The 19804-nt window shown below is 65.0% G+C and overlaps 1 protein-coding gene across 3 annotated transcripts; it reads left to right on the top strand.

The window, feature by feature from the left end:
* Positions 1–1308: 1308 nt before the first annotated feature.
* On the top strand, positions 1309–19124 carry Gpr35 (G protein-coupled receptor 35). Of its 3 annotated transcripts, none has more exons than XM_058573453.1 (2): positions 1309–1777; positions 11675–19124. In XM_058573453.1, exon 2 carries the CDS (start codon positions 11685–11687, stop codon positions 12600–12602), a length of 918 nt encoding a protein of 305 aa, XP_058429436.1. In that variant the 5' UTR covers positions 1309–1777; positions 11675–11684; the 3' UTR covers positions 12603–19124. The 3 variants fall into 3 exon arrangements, with proteins under 3 accessions (XP_058429436.1, XP_046282740.2, XP_046282741.1); XM_046426784.2 differs by lacking the exon at positions 1309–1777 and adding an exon at positions 1793–2246; XM_046426785.2 differs by lacking the exon at positions 1309–1777 and adding an exon at positions 4919–5330.
* The last annotated feature ends 680 nt before the right edge of the window (positions 19125–19804 follow it).

Below are 19804 nucleotides of genomic sequence, written 5' to 3'. Positions count from 1 at the left end.
CGCTGAGTCCCTGTGGTGTGGCCTCACGGTCTGGATGGCCATCCTGTTCCTCAGAGGAAGAGGCGTTCCAGGCCCCTTCCCACTCCCCCTGCCCCACCTCACAGCTCCTCTGAGGAGCCCTCTCCCTGTCCAGGACAGCCAGCAGGTAGACGTGGCCTGGACACCAGGGCAGCCTCTTGACTGTGTGAGTCACTGTGCCTTATGTTGCATCTGGACCACCCCAGATCCAAGGCTGGTCCCGGCGCAGCCGTGTGAGAGGCAGTTCCTGGGAAGCGCCTGACCTCAAGGTCCTGACCTGCCCACTGATGGAGTCGCAATTGGATGGCATGGTTGGGAGGTGGACACTGTGGGGTGGAACCTGGTTAGAGGAAGTGGGTTATTGGGGGCATGACCTTGCGGCTGCATCCTGTCCCCGTGCCTTCCTCCACCCACTGCTTCCTGGCTGCCATGACCTGAGCAGAGCCCTCCGCCCTCCCCTCCACGACCTACGCTCCCCTCAGACCCAAAGCCTCGAGGGAGTGGGCAGCCATGGCAGGACCTCCGAAACAGGAGACAAGCAAGCGCTCTCCTCCTGTAAGGAGTTTTCCCAGGGATTCTGTCACAGCGATGCAGGACGGACCATCACATGGTGGGTCTCGTTAGTGGACAGAACCGAGTCACTCTCCGAAGATACGACGCATTGTGAGCACAAACCAACACTTTCCACTCAAACCCAGAAGCACGGTTCCTTCTTGACCGGACCAGCAGCACCTCGGTGCCACCTCAGCCCATAGGCCACGCCCACAGCAGTGCCAAGTGCCCTGCCCACCCACACAGCCCGGAATCCGCTCTGCTGTCCACAGCAGGCTCACTGAGAAGGGCTTCAGGGTGGCCAGCGTCTTTTCAGGGACATTGGGTTTCGTCGCTATAGGGACAAAACAGTGCCTTAGACTTCCCTGGAAAACCATCGTTGAAAGCTGGACAGTGATCGTGTGGTCTGCAGGGGGCCGGGCCGCGCGTGGCCAGAGGACTGGTCTGCGGGAGGCCGGGGCTACCTCGCCACCCCACGTGCAGGTCCTTGGCTTCCATATGCTTCGGATGCTAACGGTTCCTCTTCAGACTTAGTTGGATCTGGTGATCGCACAAATATTTACACGATTGCGAAGCCAGACCCACAAACCCAGGCCCGGGCTCCAGGCCTCCATCCCTCCCGGCCGCCCACTTGCAGTCTCCGACCTGGGACGCCGTCTGCCTCACCCACAGCCGCTGGCTCTCCCACAGCCGCAGTCTCCATGCATGCGCCTGGCTGGGTGCCCTGGGCATGGCCCGGGAAGCCTGTGGCAGGTGGACGCCCTCCCCACCCCGGGCACTGGGGTGCAAGCCCTGTCCCCCCACTGTCTGCTAGACTCAGGGCGTAGGGCAGGGACTTGGAGGGCCTCAGATGTCCTTGAGCAGTGCCAGAGGAGGCTTCTCTCTGAGGGCCCATCCAAGGGACAGAGGCCAGGACCCTGGTGACAGGGACCCTGTGACCGCGAGAGCCTGTCTTCCCACCCCGCCCCTCCACACCCTCTCCTGTGAACCGTCGGTTCCCACGACTGTCAATCAACCCCATCTTGCCCAGCCTCAGAGGCTGTGTCCGGGCTGGTGGCTCCGGGCAGGGAGGGACGGCCAGAACCCAGTACCGTTTCCAAGGGTTGAGGACCACCTGCCTGAGAGTCCTGGCACGGGACAGACGCGCCACCCCAGGCCACCCCAGGCAGCCGGCCTGGAGCCAGCGAGGGCAGAGGCCACTGTCCTGGTAAGGAGCAGCCAGTCCCTCACAGATTCGCTGGGGCTTCTGCTGCCCAGACTTCAGCTGCTGGGTGGTCACGGTTTGTCTGAAGCAGGGCAAAGTGGCGGCCACTCTCTCCCCGCCAGACAGAGCTGGCCTTCGAGCTTCTGCCCAGCAGGCCGCGGGGCCCTTCAGGCTCTGGAGCAGGGGAATGGCCCTGGAGAGGGGCTCCCGGGGTGGGTGTTCTCTCCTGGGAAAGGACCTTGTGGCCAGGGTGGGTGGCTGGCAGTTGCAGGGCCGTGGGAGGCGTCCTTCCCAGGATGGGGCTGGCTGGGGCCCAGCGGCCAGCCTTCCAGTCAGAGAAAGCCTCAGCCTCGAAAGAGGAAGGAGGCTGGGGGTGGGGAGCAGCCGGAGGCAGGGAGAGCTCCGCCAGGCAGCAGCCAGGCGAGGCCACGCCTGGGAGGCCACAGGAGCCGGCCACAGGAGCTGTCCAGGGGTGAGTGAGCTCTGGTGAGGGCCAGAGTCAGGGGTCCGGCCTGCCCGCACCTGCCCTCAGTGGGGCCGTCCTGCTACAAGCTGCGGCCTCCGAGGGCGGGGACAGCACACCTCTGGTGAATAGAACTCTGTGCAGGGCCAGAGGCCTGGGAGGCCCCAGAGGGTGGAGGCTGTCTCTGTCTTGGGACAGAGGCCTGGCCTTCACTGCAGGAGGCTGAGTCCACAGGGCTCCTGGGAAAGGGGGCACCAGGGGAGGGAAGGCCATTGTGTACCCACAACCCCAGGCCCCTGGCTCCCTCAGGACCCCTCAGCTCCCCCTCAGATCCCCTCTCAGGACCCCCTAAAGACGCCCTCAGCTCCCCTCAGGACCCCTCAGCTCCCCCTCAGGACCCCCTCAGCTCCCCCTCAGGACTCCCTCAGGACCCCCTTATCTCCCCCCCAACTCCCCCTCAAGACCCCCTCAGGACTCCTCAGCTCCCCCTCAGCTCCTCTTCAGGACCCCCCATCTCCCTCCCAGGACCCCCTCAGGATACCCCCAGGACCCCCTCAGCTCCCCCTCAGGACCCCCTTGGCTCCCCCTCAGGACCCTCCCAGCTCCCCCTCATCTCCCCCTCAGGACCCTCCCAGCTCCCCCCATCTCCCTCCCAGGACCCCCTCAGCTCACCCTCATCTCCCCCTCAGGACCCCCTCAGGACCCTCCCAGCTCCCCCCATCTCCCTCCCAGGACCCCCTCAGGATACCCCCAGGACCCCCTCAGCTCCCCCTCAGGACCCCCTTGGCTCCCCCTCAGGACCCTCCCAGCTCCCCCTCATCTCCCCCTCAGGACTCCTCAGCTCCCCCTCAGCTCCTCTTCAGGACCCCCCATCTCCCTCCCAGGACCCCCTCAGGATACCCCCAGGACCCCCTCATCTCCCCCTCAGGACCCTCCCATCTCCCCCCAGCTCCCCCTCATCTCCCCCTCGGGACCCCCTCAGCTCCCCCTCATCTCCCCCTCAGGACCCCCTTGGCTCCCCCTCAGGACCCCATCAGCTCACCCTCAGGACACCCTCAGGACCCTCCCATCTCCCCTCAGGACCCCCTCAGGGTCCCCTCAGCTCCCCTCAGGACCCCCTTGTTTCCCCTCAGCTCCCCGCAGGACCCCCTCAGTGTCCCCTCAGGATGTCCTTAGCTGCCCCTCTGGGCCCCCTCTGTGTGTCCTCGAACTCCCAGGATCCTTTCAGGATCTTCTCAGGACCCCCTCAAGACCCTGCAGTCCCCACAGTGTCTCTTGCTACCGGTGGTGGCCTGTCCTCCTGCCACGGCTCTCTGGAGGTGGAAGCCTGCCAGGGGAGGCTCATGGCTGGCCGGGCCTGGGCGCCTGCAGTCAGCTCAGGTGCCCGCGAGACGGCGGGCTGCGGGGCGCACCTGGTCCCACGGCTGGGGCTGGGGCAGAGGGAGCCAGAGCTGCCCAGGGCAGAGCACGTCCCCCCGCCTGGGCCCAGGAGCCCTTCAGAGGACCACGGGGCTCTGCTGGAACAGGGTGGCCCGGGTGGCACGGTGCTCGGGTCAAGGCAGAGGCTGAGCCAGACCTGCAGGCTCAGTGGTTTCTGGGAGTGCCAAGGTGGGAGGGAGGGAGTGGGCCAGGGGTGGGCAGGGGCCTCACGTCCTTCCTTTGCCATTTGCTGTGGCCTGCTGGCATGGCCATCTGGGGCCAGTGCAAATGGAAAACCAGTGCGTGGTGTTGCGACCACACCAGGGTGGCCAGTGGGAGCGGGCAGCCGGCCTGTGGCAGCTGAACTTGCCATCACACAGAGAGAGCATGGCGCCGTCGGCCAAGGGTCTCAAGCCACAGAATGACCCCTGTCCAGGGGCAGATGATAGAGAAATGGCCACTGGCCACTCAGTCCCCTTCTCCCTACCTCCACGCAGAGGAGGCCTTGGCCTTCCTGGCCACGGCCACCCAAACCTCTCCTGCAGCAAGTCCCCTCTGCCAGGGCCTTAGAGGGTGGAGCACCTGGGGCCTACAGAGTGCATGAAGGTGGCCCTCATGCAATGGATCCCAGGTCACATGGGAAGCCCTGGGTGTGGCCACCAAGGGACTTGGCACACGGCAAGTCTCAGGGTGAGGTAGCTTCTGGTCCTGCAGTGGCCCGCTGCTGCCTCTCCTGCCTGTCCCCCACTGGGGCCACCTGTCTGCTGTGCATCTGAGGCTTTGTCCTCCAGACCCTCCACACACTCATCCCCTGTTTGCAGAATTTCATTGAATTATGGAGAATTTCAAATCCACCCCAAAGAAGAGAGCAGGGGAGAGACCACTGGGTGGCCACAGGGCCCTGCTCAGCCCAGCACGTGCAGGAGGTGCCATCCTTCTGGGCCTCAGGGGGCCTTCCCCAGGTGGCTCCTTGGCATTCAGGCGAGGCCCACCAGGCAGCTCAGAGGCTGGAGGACAGAGTGGCCTGGTTGACAACCAGCCAGGAGAGGGACTCAGCCTGGGGAACACCCAGCTGGCCCAGCTGGCCCCAAGGGATGATGTGGGGGATGGACAGCAGAGGTCAGGAGGCGTCACCAAGAGCAGGGCACCTCTAAGGGGTTGGGTCCAGGGTGGGAGGGAGGGAGGGGGCCAGGGGTGGGCAGGGGCCTCTTTGCCCTCCTGGAGGAGAGAAGGGGTAGGGTCTGAGTGCTGGGGCACCCTGACCAGCAGAAGCGGGAGTTGGGGTGCTGAGGTGGGTGCAGGAGCCTCCCCCGTGCCCCTGGCTCTCCTGTGAGGGGCCGTGTCCTGCAGGAGCCAAGGGAGGAGTGGAGGGGAGGAGAGAAGCTGAGCCAGAGGGTGTGGACAGGGCGCCCAGCCCCGGCCCCCGGGCTGCTGTCCCACCCCGCAGCACAGTGACATCATGGGCAGGGAGAGGGCCCCAGGGCTGGGGTGTTTCCCAGACCGAGTTCTGCAAAGAGGGGAACAGAAAGCGCTGACACAGACCTGGAGCCGGCCCACAGCCCCTCTCCCTCCGGCTCTCCTGGAGGCCACGGTGCTGAGCCCAGTCTCCCGGGCAGGGCCACTCCAAGGTGGTTCAAGGCAGCACTAAGGGCTCCCAAGCCAACAGCCGTCGAGGTAAAATAACGCTGATCCTGCTGGATCCTGACCGGCTCCAAAACCACGGGACAAGATGGAAAAGGGGGAGGAATTCAGTGGCCGTTTGGCCCAAACTATGAAGGCAACGGATCTGGATGGAAAGCCGGACGGGTCAGCTCCAGGGTGCAGGCTTAGGTGGCCCCGGGGCTTTGGGAAGGCAGTTCCTGTTTTCACTCACCTCGAGCCGTGCTCTAGGGGCAGCTGTGGGAGGAGACAGGTTGAGCAGGGAAGGAAGCGAGATTCCACAGGGGCCATTACAAAACCAGGGAGGACCACACAGCACCAGCGCTTCAGAGAGGCAGGGGCAGTGCTACCACCGCCCCTTGGCACCACCCTGGCTGGGGCTCTGGAGGTGGTCACAGGTGCCCACCCTCGGGGCAGGCCCAGGCCGACTACAGTCCTCTGCTGGGTCCTCACTCTTGGCAGATCTGGCTCCCAGTGCCCTGTTTCCTAGAGGGACCCAGGTGTCCAGGGGCTGAGGCAGCTCAGGAGGGCACCATCCTGCAGCTTCCTACGGGGCACTCTCAGTTTCCAGGGCGGGGGTCTGGATGGCATCTGACTGCCCGGCACCCTTGTGCTCAGAGAGTGGACCAGGGCAGGGGCAGGGAGGTGTTCTTTTGACACAGCCACACAGGTGCAAATGGGGGGCCAGGCTCAGAGTGAGGGTGCTGCCTGGGAGTGGGGGCTGCAGAGCCGTGGAGCTGGGCAGTGGCCCTGGACTCGCATGGAGTCCTCCACAGAGGCCTGGTGTGACTGGCCTGAGGCTGCCCAGCAGGGGAGATAGTGGGCCTGTCCTGACCTGGAACAGGAAACTTCCCAGCAGTAGTCAGCCCTTTGGGACCCCCAGGAATCAGGGGCTTTTGAGTGAAGGGCCCAGGCAACTCCACCCTCCACAGGTGGCCCAGGCAGCAGCGCTAGGTGGCCGGCACAGGAAAGGGCCCACTGGAAGCCCCGACTGCTCTGCAGGGACTGGCCTGGGTAGAAGTGGAGACAGGTGGGGGCCTGGGAGGCAGGAAGGGGGCAGGCGGGGATGGTGGCCAGGAACCCCAGCCTGTGTCTGTCTCCCAATGTTCAGGGTCTTCCCAGGGCCACCTGCTCTCCAGGGCCCTGCTGGGGAGGAGTGCAGGGTGGGCTTCACCCAGCAGAGGGCGGTCCTGGGAAGGGGAGGGCAGTGCCCAGCAGACACGCGGCAACATGGCTTCTTGACCTGCAGAGCTGGAGAATCCCCTGTCCTGTGGTTCCAGGCTCGGTGGCACGGTGGGGACTGGACCCTGCTGGCAGCACCTTCTGCTGACCCAGAGGGCACATCCTGTGCCAGAGTTTGGGATGGGCAAAGTCAGGGTGGGACAAACCAAGCAAGATTCAGGCAAGAGCAGGGACCCCCCCCCCCCCCGCTGAGCCTCAAGGCCAAGGTAGGCTCCCCATGCACAAAGGGGACCAGGAAGGGGCCCCAGTGACTACTGGGGACCTGGGTCTGCAGGGACAGTGGAGAAGAGGTCCACGTCCAGGCCAGTGACTTCCTTGGGTGCCTCTGGGCGAGGAGCCTGCTGGACCAGGAGGCTGGAGCACTGCTCTGGACCTGCAGGCCCTTCTCTGGCTTCTGCTGGTGGCTGTAGCGTGGGGGCGGCAGCAGGGTGTGGGGACAAGTTGTCCAAGCCCTTGCTGGTCTTGGAGGAGCTGTGGTCAGAGGCCTGGGGCCAAGTGGGGCCAAGGTCCCTGCTCCGAGGTGCGTGGGGCTGGGGAGGTGGTCTGCAGGGAGGGTGGCTCCCCCTGCCCAGCTCCAAGTGCAGAGAGCTGCAGGAGAGAAGGCCCACCAGGGCCTGCAGGGCCAGGGGGTCGGCACAGGCCCCCCAGGGTGTGGGCTGGGCTGCACAGGGGCAGCAGTAGCCGACCTGGGTCTCCCTGTGGGACTGGGCCCGCCTATCCCATCTCCCCCCGAGCCTAGGTAGGGCTGCCCCCACATGGTGTGAGCCTGGACCGGCGTCCCCCACTGCCCCTGCCAGGAAACAGGACGTGGGGAGCCCTCCTCTGACCTCAGGCACTGAGGTGGCACAGGCAGAAGTGACATGAGCTGGGGACGAGGGAGCCTCCGAGGGTGGGGGCTGCCGCTGGTTCTGCTCTTTCAGAGTTGTTTCCACAACAGTCTCGGGCATGGGTGGCCAAAGTCCCACTTTCCTCCCATACAGTTGTCCTCTGCCCACCATGCTGCCACCTCGGGCTGGGGCTGGCAGAGACAGTGAGAGCCCCTGCCACTCCTGCTCTGTGCTCTGCAGTGTCCAGGACACCCAGCCCAGGACTGGCCACGGCAGCCCAGTCCCCCACTCTGCTTCTCAGGCAGCCCCTGTGCTGGCTTCTGCCGTGCGGGATCAGAGGGCTGAGCTGGGTGCCACCACTGGCGGCAGGCGGTACTGACATGGCTGGAGGCCTTCGGTGGGACAGGCTGTGTCAGGGTCTCAGCCTGGTGTGGCTGTGATGGGGCCTGGGGTCCTCAGGGAAGGGCTTTTGGAGGAGCTCGCTGGAGATGCTTGCATCTGGGCGGGTGGGCTGTCCTCTGATGGAGTGGGGTGCCCATGTGGCGAGCAAGTACAGAATGACTCAGGGGTCTCTTAGGGCCTTGGCCTCTACCTTATTTGAGACTCTGAGAACTGTGGTGAGGGTAGTAAATGGCATTTAAAGGTGGCACAGAGAAGCACCTGAGCCCTGAACCCTCCAGCTGAGCCGCAGGCTTTGGGAGGCTCCTTCTCTACCCTGAGCCATTTCTGTGTCGGGTCAGCTCTGCAGCACCTACAAGGCCTGAGGCCTCCATGGTGCCCTGCCCAGGCAACAGGGGCCTAGGAGGGGGCCGTGGTTCCCCCCAGAGAGGAGGAGGGCCGGGAGGGGGCTGTAGGTCCCCCCAGAGAGGAGGAGGGCCGGGAGGGGGCCGTGAGCTCTCCTGCAGACAGGAGGAGGGCCGGGAGGGGGCTGTAGGTCCCCCCCGACAGGAGGAGGGCAGGGAGGGGGCCGTGGTTTCCCTGCAGACAGGAGGAGGGCCGGGAGGGGGCTGTAGGTCCCCCCAGAGAGGAGGAGGGCCGGGAGGGGGCTGTAGGTCCCCCCAGACAGGAGGAGGGCCGGGAGGGGGCTGTGGTTCCCCCCCGACAGGAGGAGGGCAGGGAGGGGGCCGTGGTGTCCCTGCAGACAGGAGGAGGGCAGGGAGGGGGCCATGGTGTCCCTGCAGACAGGAGGAGGGCAGGGAGGGGGCCATGGTGTCCCTGCAGACAGGAGGAGGGCAGGGAGGGGGCCATGGTGTCCCTGCAGACAGGAGGAGGGCAGGGAGGGGGCCGTGGTTTCCCTGCAGACAGGAGGAGGGCAGGGAGGGGGCCATGGTGTCCCTGCAGACAGGAGGAGGGCTGGGAGGGGGCCGTGGTTCCCCCCCGACAGGAGGAGGGCCGGGAGGGGGCCGTGAGCTCTCCTGCAGACAGGAGGAGGGCTGGGAGGGGGCTGTAGGTCCCCCCAGACAGGAGGAGGGCTGGGAGGGGGCCGTGGTTCCCCCCCGACAGGAGGAGGGCTGGGAGGGGGCCGTGGTGTCCCTGCAGACAGGAGGAGGGCTGGGAGGGGGCCGTGGTGTCCCTGCAGACAGGAGGAGGGCTGGGAGGGGGCCGTGGTGTCCCTGCAGACAGGAGGAGGGCCGGGAGGGGGCTGTAGGTCCCCCCAGACAGGAGGAGGGCTGGGAGGGGGCCGTGGTGTCCCTGCAGACAGGAGGAGGGCTGGGAGGGGGCCATGGTGTCCCTGCAGACAGGAGGAGGGCCGGGAGGGGGCCGTGGTTCCCCCCCGACGGGAGGAGGGCAGGGAGGGGGCCGTGGGTCCCCTGCAGACAGGAGGAGGGCAGGGAGGGGGCCATGGTGTCCCTGCAGACAGGAGGAGGGCCGGGAGGGGGCTGTGGTTCCCCCCCGACAGGAGGAGGGCAGGGAGGGGGCCGTGGTTCCCCCCAGACAGGAGGAGGGCTGGGAGGGGGCTGTGGGTCCCCCCCAGACAGGAGGAGGGTCAGGATGGGGCTGTGGGTCCCCCCCAGACAGGGGGAGGGCTGGGAGGGGGTCATGCCATGGTAGGGCCTCCCTCTGCGACCACTACCTCCTCCCCTGATGGTCATAGCTGAATCAAGGGGGAGAGGGCCTGGTCCTGCCCACACCAGCCCCACCCTGGGCAGGAAGTCTCAGCGCCGCAGTCACCATTCCCAGCCTGTGGCAGCTTCTCCGAGAGCCTGCTGTGTGCAGGCAGACGGGAGGGCCCCGAGGGTGGAGACCTGCTCCCCTGAGCCGCTGGGCTCTGGACACAGCTCTGTGGTGGGCTAGGGCAGGCACGTGCTGGCTGCGGGCCCCCAGGACTTCACCCCCCGGACTGTTGGGAAGGCACCAAAGGTGTGCCATCCTTTGGGTGGAAGCCAGAGTCCTGTGAGTGGGTGCTCCGCCCAGGCCTCCTGTGCCTGGGGACTTGGCAAAACTGGGGCTGTCCTCCCCAGTGATCCAGGGGAGCATCATTGCCAATGGGAAATTTAAAGACTGTGCTTAGATTTTTTTAGAAAAGCTTCCCAACAAAATACTGGACTGTCTGAGGCTAACCTGAAAATGAAAGCCCGGGGTGGACATGAGGACATCAGAGAGCAGCCAGGCCGGGACCCACACCCTCACCCCTCCACAGGCAGGCTCGGCCACAGCCAGCTTCTACCTCTGCCAAGGCAGCAGCGTGGGCCCGGACCTGGCGTCCTCCCCACACAGGCCTGGGCCCACCTCACGGCTGCGATGTTATGGGACTCTGAACGGGGACAGTGAAGAGGACATCTGGGTGGCCTGTGTCTCGTAGAGAAAGGTGGCCAGGAAGGGGCGTCCCAGTGGTTGGGGCCAGGAGGTCCTGGGGAACCCGGGAGCTGGCCTGGTTCAGCGTCCCTCTGTGGGCCTCAGTATTGGGATGGCAGGAGGGAGGAGGGAAGAGAGCCCTGGGGGGCCCAGCAGCCACCTGGGGGCAGGGCGCAGACTTCACCTGCTGGCGGATGCGCCATCACACTTCAGTAGCCGTGGGATCCGCTGAGGGAGCAGGAGGAAGCTTCCTGGCTGTGGTGGGATCTGTGCCTGCTTCCCTAATGCACTGTGGGCTGGGAGGGTCCCTGGGGGCCCCAGGCAGCTCTAGGGAGCCAACCGGCCTGCAATCACGGGGTTGGTTGGCTGCTCCTCCCTCTCCTGCGTGGAGAGGGCTCCTAATTCCCCCTGTAGCAGACAGGCCAGCCTGGGTCTGGCTGTCCTCAGGAGACTGGGTGCCAGAGGCGGCCCCTGCCCCACCCAGGTCCTTCCTGGTACCCGGCGAGGAGGCAGAGGTGAGGTGTGTGGCCTGTGGGTTTGGGCTCTGGGTGATGGCCATTCCTTCTGGCTGACCACAGCAGTGCTGTGCACCAAGGTCAGCGCCTCTCACAGTGGGGCAGCTGAGACTAGCCAGCTGGGGAGGGTGAGGCCAAGGACCTGAGTCCGATCACTGTGCTGACTACCACTCCTGGGCATGAGACTTCTGCCAAGTCCATGTGGACTAAGCCTGGGGGCTGGGCTTGGCCCTCCTGGGCTGCCCTGTAGAGCATGGGCCAGGGAGCGAGGGACCACAGTGGACGGTGGAGTGGAGGGCTCCACCCCTGAGCAGCAAGGTCGGGAGGGACAGGGCTGCCCTCAGAGTTCAAGGAGTGGACACCCTGACCCCAGATGTGGGTTGGGCTGGAGCCTCAAGGGGATCCAGGAAGGACCTCTGGACCTCGGGCCTGGGGGTCAGTACTCATAGGGAGGTGGAGCATTCTGGGGGGGCCATTGCTGGGGGCGGACAGGTCCAGGGAGGGGCAGTGTGGTGCCAGGAGTGGCAGCAATGCTGCCTTGGCCCTGTTCTGGGGCCCTGACTTGGGACCTTAGGCCAGCAGGTGGGGCCACTGTGTCTCCTTGTGGGACCTTGGCACTGGTGGGCCTGGGCTTCCTGTCCAGCACCTGAAGTCCTAGAGGGCTTGGGTTCTGGAGGGTGGGGCCTAGGTGCTGGGCTGTGGACTCCAGCTCCCCCTGCCTCCCTGTGCCCAGCCCCAGGCTGGTCCCAGGAGGGAAGGGCTCTGGAGGTGGGAAGGGGAATCTGTCCGTCTCTGCCACCTTGGGCCTGTACAGCGGGCAGGGTTTAGTCCTTGAGGTGACTTTGGGTGTGTGGGCATGGGTCAGGACTCACCTTCACCTGAATCCCTGCCCAAGGGGCAGCAGGCCATGGGGTAGGGCAGGGCCTCACTCCCTGGGGTCCTTCCTTCTGCCCACGCTGACCTCCTGTCCCTCCTGCAGCCCCAGGACCATGAACAGCACTTGCAGCACCGTCTCCTGGCCCCCTGGGCTCAAGCACGTCTTTGCCACCTACTCGGGCACGCTGATGGTGCTGGGCCTGCTGCTCAACGGCCTGGCGCTCTGGGTGTTCTGCCGCCGCATGCGGCAGTGGACGGAGACCCGCGTCTACATGACCAACCTGGCCGTGGCCGACCTCTGCCTGCTCTCCTCCCTGCCCTTCGTGCTCTTCTCCCTGCAGCACACCTCCGACACCCCGCTGTGCCAGCTCTCGCAGGGAATCTACCTGGCCAACAGGTACATGAGCATCAGCCTGGTCACGGCCATCTCCGTGGACCGTTACGTGGCCGTGCGGCACCCGCTGCGTGCCCGAGGGCTGCGCTCCCCGCGGCAGGCTGTGGTGCTGTGTGCGGCGCTCTGGGTCCTGGTCCTAGGCTCCCTGGTGATCCGCTGGCGCCTGGGGCTGCAGGAGGGCGGCTTCTGCTTCCGGAACTACGCCCGGCACGACTTCAGCAGCAGCACTTTCTCACTACTGGGCTTCTACCTGCCACTGGCTGTGCTGCTGTCCTGCTCCCTGCAGGTGGTGACTGCGCTGGCCCGGAGGCCAGCCTCCGAAGCCGGCCAGGTGGAGGCCACCCACAGGGCTGCCCGCATGGTCTGGGCCAACCTGGTGGTGTTTGTGGTCTGCTTCCTGCCGCTGCACATGGTGTTGACGGTGCAGGTGGCCATGGGCCTGTCCTCCTGTGCAGAGCGCAAGGCCTTCAGCCGGGCCCTCTTCATCACCAGCAGGCTCTCGGATGCTAACTGCTGCCTGGACGCCGTCTGCTACTATTACATGGCCAAGGACTTCCAGGAGGCCTCCGCGCTGCCCACGCCCGCCGGCACCAAGGCCCACAAGAGCCAGGACTCTCTGAGCCTCGCCCTCACCTAGGGGGCACTCGCTGTGGGCCAGGTCTCAGGGCTCCGGGAGGGGCAGCTTGCCGGGGCACCTGGGGCCAGCGTGGAGCCCCGAGACAGACCCTGGCCTCACCCTGGTCTGTGGGCCCTCTAGGAGGCCAGTGGAAGGGCTGGACCCAGGTCTGCCGAGCCTCGGTGGCTTCGTTGCTATCCTGGGAAGGGACAGGGACAGCAGCCAGAGGATGACTCCTGAGGGGGTCAACCCCAAGGACCCTGGGACAGGGACACACAGCTGTCACCCTAGAGCTGACTCCCTTGGGGCACCGGGTGGGGCCTTGACAGCCTGCCTTCTTCTGTGGACCCCCTGGGCGGGGACAAAGCTGTCCGCTGCGGCAGGCTGGCAGGGCCCTCTGTCACTTTCACCCAGTCCTCGCCCTGGGTGGGGCTGCAGTGGCCTGGGTGTCTCCCTCCTTCCCACTCTTCCTCCCAGGCCCCTGCCCCTCTGCTGAGCCTGGTCTTTCTGGCTTGGCGGCCCTGGGGGCTCTTAGGACATGCTGAAGCCCTCCTGAGGCGCCAGGCCCTGGCTCCGCCCCCCACTCCCCTGCAAATGCCACCCAGCGCTTGCTGCCTGATGGACACCCACCCCTCCCTCCCACCGCCCCCTGCAGCCTCTGAGGGGACCTCAGGCAGCCTTGGCTCCAGGCCCGTGGGGTGCGGCCTGCAGCGAGGTCCTGAGGCCCTTTATGGAGGTGGGGCTCAGCCACTCCCACCAGAGCATCCACCAGCACCCGGAGCTGCTGCCCAGGCCCAGGGCACCCATCCCCAGGCGCCCTAGCTTGTTACCACCTGCCAGTCTGCCTCGGACACTCCCCGAGCCCCATGCCTGCACTGGGCATGGCCGGGTCACACTGTCCTGGGCAGTGTCAGGTGAGCAGGGCAGGGACAGTGCTAGGCAGCTGGCAAGGCCCTGTCCTGCACTGTCCCCCCTTCCTGTCTGCCGTTTCCTGCTGCAGGTAGCCCTGCCTGTGCCCGGAACAGCACCGCCAGCTTCCCTGGGATGGGGCCCACCACGTCCACTCCGTGGCCTCACCCTGCCTTGGGCTGAGCTCCCCATACCCCTTGGTCCCTCCAGAATCCTTCCCAGCCCTCACAGAAACCCCACCCTCTGGACATGTATCCCTGCCCACCGGGTGGGCAGTTTCCCTGACCCTGACCCCCAGACTTACACTTCCAAGAGGCAGGAGGTCCACTGAGGGTCTTGCCCTAGGCTGGGAGTCTGCAGCCTGGCCAGTGGGGCCGAGGGGTCTGCAGTCCCCCTGTTCTGCCTCTCGCCGGGACTGGGGGTCCAGGGGGACAGGCGGACCAGGCTGCAGGCTCAGCTCAGGGAACCAAGGGTGGCAAAGAGCTGCAGGTGAGGGGCCAGGTGGCAGGAGCTTCCAAGAGCCCAGTCCTGAGAGATGCCTGCAGGGCCACCATGCACAGGCCTGGGCTGTCCCCCCAGTCACCAGCTGTGCCCATGGGCTCTGACCACCAGAGCAGAAGGAAGGAGAGCACCGGAGAGGGAGAGTGTGGGCCTCTGTTGTGGCCAGGCTCCCTGCCTGGGTCCCGTCTTGCTGGACACATGGCCCTCCTTGGCTTCCTTGCCCACACAGGGAGATTGGGGGATGGGGGTCTCCAGCTGCTGCACCCCTCAACCCAGCCTTGGCTTGGGGATGTAGAGCCAAAGCTGCCCGTGTGGATGCCATCTCACCCTGGAGCAACCCCTCTGACCTTGGGCAGCAGGGTGACCCCAGGGCCCTGACCACTGGGTGAGCCAGCTTCTGGCGTGGGCAGAAGGCAGTTAGCTGGCTGCCCTCGCCTCTTGCCCCCAAGGCCTGCCTGTGCCTGGTATCAGCCTGACCTTGGCCTCGCCTCTTGCCCCCAAGGCCTGCCTGTGCCTGGTATCAGCCTGACCTTGGCCCAAGCCACTGGGAGATGATTCAACACACTCACCGAGCAGGCCCCCGGCCTCCACCCTATGTCCTGCTGTGCACAAGCAGGGGAAAGGAGAGGAGCCTACCGCCCAGCACTGCTGGCCAGGCTGAGGGAGTGCCCCTCAGGTCCGGGTCTGCTCCCCTTGGGTGGTGGCCAGGACGACTTCAGGGTCCATTGCCTGGACCCCTCCTGGGCCCACCTCAGATCTGGCTTCCTGGCACTAAGTGCTAAAGCCTGGCCTCCCAGGGTCTGGGGCGGCGTCTTGCTACGAGGGCAGAGTGTGCTCAGACCCCTGTCCTTCCAGCCGGCGTGGGAGCAGGCCTCCGGGTGACTCCCAGGCCCGAAGGGAGTCTCTCTCCAGGAGGCCCCCAAGTCCCCTGCCAGCAGGCGAGGCCTCGTCTCTGTGGCCACAGGGCAGCAAGCCCAGGTCCCCGTCTTCATGACCTCAGTCCTGGTGTAGGACTCGTGTAGCCCAACCCAGGCTCAACCTTTCCCTGCCAGGGTGCCTGGCGGAGGCTCTGCCTCGCGGTTGGAGGGAGATTTCCAGAGGCTCCAGGTCCCGGGAGTCGCCTGCTGAGGATCGGCTCTGGGACCTGGAACTGAGAACACAGGGCCGTAGGGCTGACCGCACCCTGGGCACCCAGTGGCGATCCTTCCAGTAGCCTGTCCCCTGGGGGGTGCCGCCAGCCATAGTCCTCCCGAGGGCACGTGTCCCCGGCCGTGTCTGCGGTACCACCTGCTAGACCCAGGGTGCCGCTGAGGAGGACGCGGGGCACACCATCTGCTGAGAGGACCAGAGGAGTGCGTGTGGAGGACAGGGTCTGAGCACGTGTGGGGCGGGGAGAGGACAGGCATCCTGCAGGGGCCGAAGGAGCCTGGGCCAGTGCCCGCAGTGGGCGGCAAGGAGTGGTCCTGCCCATGGGCCAGGAGGGACCTCTGTGGGGGCACCCTGCTCTAGCTTGCCGTCTTGGTCATGGGCATTTTGTAAAACTGTTGATGGCTACTGGGACCCAAAGCCTAGGAGGCAGAGCTGGGCCTCTGCGGGCCCCCCCCACCCCCGTGTTCCCCTGCCCCTCTGCTGGGCCGTCGGGAGCAGCCAGGGAACAGCCAGCTGTGCTGTGGGCCTTCACGGTGGGAACGCTGCTTCCCCAGAGGCCATCTGCAGATGGTCGCCCGTGGCTGGGCCGGAGTTAGCTCCTGCTGTCCCCACGGAGGGCGAGTGTGGAACCCTAAGTGGACAGCCGCGGGCAGCAGGTTAGCAGAACAAGCCGACTGAGTCCCCAGAGCAGGCACAGCAGGGCTGCGTCAGCCACCAGGAAACCTTTCCTGTGAAGGGTGCAGAGCAGACTCCAGCTCTCCTTCAGAACTGGGCCTGCTGCCCCGGGAGCGCCAAAGCAGCCGGGGGTTCAGGAGCCGGGGGCGCCGCCCGGTACACCCAGCCGCCCTCCCTCTACAGAAAGAGGCAGCAGTAGGAGGCCCTGAGCTGAGACTGCCGTCTTTCCTTGGGTCTGGCCACCGACATTCCGCCTCACTCTCTGGCCTAAATGAGCCTTTTCACCGCAGCATGAGCTCCCACCCCACCTGACCCCAGCACCGGCCCCGGGGGGCAGCACCAGCTCCTGCCTCAGCCCAGCCACCTGCAGCCAGCTCCCACCAGGTCAGAGGGCACTGAGGTGGCGGCGCAGAGCCCCCAGGACCCCCTCTGGTGAGCGCGGTTTGTTGGCAGAGCCAGAGCGCCTCAGCAGAGCGTCCGGTCACTTAAGCCTAGGGCTGGGCTGGGCTGCAAGGAGAGGCATCGAGGGCCAAGAGCCAGCCACCGACAGGCTGCCACGGGAGGTGTCTCCAGGAAGTGCTGTTCATCGGGCAAGGGCCCAGGCCTGGGGGGCTGTCCGAAGGGGAGCAGAGAGGGGAGGTGGGCTGCGCCAGTAGTGGGCCTCCAGGACCTCTGAGCTCTGTGTCCTGGGCCCACAGACACCAGTCGCCCCTGGCGAGGGGCTGGCCGGGGGCTGGTGAGCTCCTGGCGAGGGACAACAGGGCCCGTCCTTCAGGTCTGCATCTTGGTGGGTGAGGAGGTGGCAGGACTGCAGGCAGGGAGGTCTCGTGACCTCGAGGACGCTTGCCAAGGCAGGCGCCTGCAGGGGCCTAAAGCTCAGTGGCATGGTGGCTGACGAGGACATGGTGGCAGATGTCTCCAGGCCCCGAGAAGCCACTGGACCCGGCTCTGCCTGGCCAGGTGAGCTTCTGGCTGCAGAGGGGTGCGACCTGGAGGTGAGGACGGAAGGGATCAGGTGGCTAGGGTGCTGGTGGAGGTGTGCAGAGGGGGTCCTGAGGGCCCCGGCGCCAGGGAGCCTGTGTTGCTTCCGCAGGGGGTCCTGGGGGCTGAGTCCTCCTTGTGTCCATGGCCCCTGGGGCCTCCACTCCCAGGCTCACAAGCATGCAGCTAGAGTGTCAGGCCCTGAGCAGCCCTTGGGGTGGCAATAGACATGATGCGGACTTTGCCAGGGCCCCTCAAACACGGACTGTACCACACTCACCCTCTTTACACTAGATGCCCGACCTGTCCCACCCCACGTGGGGCATCTGACAGAGTCCACTTCAGGTCTCCAGGGAAATGAGGCCAGAACCGGAGCTTCTAGCCAGCCAGGAGGGATGGTGCACACCTGTAATCCCAATGACTCAGAGGCTGAGATAGGGGGGTTGCAAGTTTGAGGCCAGCCTTGGCCACTTTGAGGCCCTAAGCAACTTAGCAAGACCCTGTCTCAAAAATAAATAAATAAATAAAAATAAAAAGAGCTGAAGATGGAGCTCAGTGGTCCCTAAGTTCAATCCTCAGTAGAACAACAAAAAAGAACCGGAATTCAAAGTCTCAGGCAGGAGAAGCCTCCACTGTCCCAGCCTGGCTGGACTGAGATCAGCTCCCTGCCATTTTGGGGGACCCAGAAAGGTCAGCGGTGGCCATCAGACTCGGGCCTCCTGGGTGAAACGTGAGTGCAGGGCGGGAGCTCTGCTGTTCTGAGGGCCACAGGCCTGAGTACAGGGCAGGGCCTCTGGCCACAGGCTCAGCCAGACCCAGGGTCACCTCTGCTCCAGGAAGAACCCGAGTCCCTCCCGGGGCCGGAACTTTCTGCAGGGCACTCAAGACACAGAGGCTGAGGAGTGGCGGGGCCACCCTCAGCCAAGAACACACGGCTCAGCCATCGATGGCTCCAGCAGGACAGTCTCAGTGCCCTCTGCACACAGAAGCTGCCCCGTTACGATGGAGAAGCAATGTGTCACCACGGAGGCCACCATCCTCCCAGGTCACTTGGCCTCCTTGGGAAGGAGCCTGTGCTCCCCCAAGGGTGGCAGGTGACAAGTCCTGACTGTGCTTTGAGGGTCTAAGGACAGGTGGCCATCTACCGCTGAGGCCAGGTCTGACCGCAGTCCTACCTGCTGGCAGTGTAGAGGGGTGGACGGCAACCAGGTCACGTGGCAGGCTGGGTTTCCGGGAGCTCCTGTCCCTGGCCACTGCCCCTCGCTTCCTTGAAGGACGCAGAGCTCTAAACTCTCTGCCACAGTCAGCGAGGGTGGGGTGGACAGAGAAGGGTGGGGAGAGCTTGACCTCTGAGGTCGTTCCCGGGCTGGCCTTGGAGTACCCAGGGGCCTGTGCCACCTACAGAAACCCCATAAAACGTGCTCTGGGAGCCCCAACTCTGCCCGATATCACTCAGGGTCGGAGGCAGAGGAGAAGGTTTCCAGGAGACGTGGGAGGCCAGGTGCCTCTCTGGGCTCCACAGGGTTGGGGCTGAGGGCCGGGAGGCAGAGTCCACACGGGCAGGTCTCCAGGGCTGCCAACACACCAGGCCACAAGAGCACCAAACCAAGACGTGCTCTGGCCAACTCCAGCGAGCGGTCCTGCGCCACAGAGGACCGCGAGCCCCCTGTCCACAGCTGCGGACAAGCCCCCAAACTCACTGAGTGCTGCTCCAGGCCTCACTAGCAGACCACGACTCAGAAGGGCCCCAGGAGGCGGCAGGTGGCGTGGGGTTGGCTGTCCCCACCCCGTACAGCAGGCACGGAGGGGACTGTCCACTGGGCATCTCTCGTCGCCGTCTCTAGGGCAGGCCCAGCTTAGGTGGAGCAGCTGGACCTCCACACAGCAGCAAGACCAGACGGGGAGGCTCGGGGGCGGGTGGCAGCAGGGGAAACAGGGTTTCTGGATCCCTGGGAGACAACCCTGGAGCACGGGGCAGAGAGGTGTGGGTCTGCTCACAGTGTTTGTGAACCACTTACCAGTAAGAGTCACATTTATATGATGCATATTTACAAAACACTAACCTAAAATTATACTTCTGCCAGTCTCCACTTGAGATGTGTGATTACTCAGATCATAACAATAAAACCAAAGAGAAAACATCGATACTCTTTTAGAAGACAAAACAAAGTTCTCGCTGTGTTTCTGTGTTTTTTGTCCCACTTTCTAGTATAACAAAGTATTTTAATTACCCTTCCTCCAAATAGAACACCATGAAAATACTTGTAGGAGTTGGATCTCAGTAACCCACAGCTATAGAACATAGTCCAAGAATTACAATCTCTCTGATTGAATGATTATTGAAGAGAAATAAAAACAAAAGTTATCTGAGCAGAGGGAAGAGTGTCTTGCTATGGTTCTGGAGTTCAGAAGTGGGCTCAAGGGGAGGTGGTCACTTGGAGGCCACTGTCCCCAGGGTCAGGCTGTGTGGACAGTGCTTGGTTTAGACACGAGTCTTAGCTCCTCAGGGCAGGAGGGTCTCCAGAGGGCAGAAACAGAGGGTCTGAGCTTACAAACCCCAGGAGCAGATGGCCCCACCCAGGGACAGGATGAGAAGGGATGGGTGCCCCACCCAAGCCTGGGGAGAAGGCAGGTGGCGCAGAGGCTGCCTTGTCCAGGCAGATGCCAGTGGAACTTCTGATGACCACTGGATGGCCACAAGAGCTGGAGTCTGGGCAGCCTAAAGCACGGTCAGTGTTTCTGACGGCAGAGATGCCTTCCTGGAAGGCCCGGGCTGCCCGTGGAGCGTGAGCCTGGGTGGGGCCTCCGCGCCCTGGAGGGGACCGGTGCCTTCCCTGGCTCTGCTGGGCCCCAGGCCACTGCCTGCTCTGGCCTCTGGCAGGTCTCACCACTGCCCGGCCCTTCGAGGGGCAGGCTGGGGTCACAGGCCTGAAGGGGCGAGGTTCGAAGAGATGAAAGGCCCCGGGCGTGGCTGGACTGGTTCTGGTGGGCAGGCGCAGGCTGCCCGG

Source organism: Marmota monax, unplaced genomic scaffold, assembly GCF_021218885.2.
Source record: "Marmota monax isolate L192 unplaced genomic scaffold, Marmota_monax_Labrador192_F-V1.1 WCK01_AAM20220418_F8-fsc00298, whole genome shotgun sequence".
In the NCBI taxonomy this organism is placed as follows: domain Eukaryota; kingdom Metazoa; phylum Chordata; class Mammalia; order Rodentia; family Sciuridae; genus Marmota; species Marmota monax.
This window is presented reverse-complemented; position numbering and strand designations above follow the sequence as displayed.

Coding starts and splice junctions, on each gene's coding strand:
- Gpr35 (XM_046426784.2), top strand. CDS start 2,071: ATGGGGCTGGCTGGGGCCCAGCGGCCAGCCTTCCAGTCAGAGAAAGCC. Junction 2,247..11,674: donor GCCACAGGAGCTGTCCAGGG/GTGAGTGAGCTC, acceptor TCCCTCCTGCAG/CCCCAGGACCATGAACAGCA.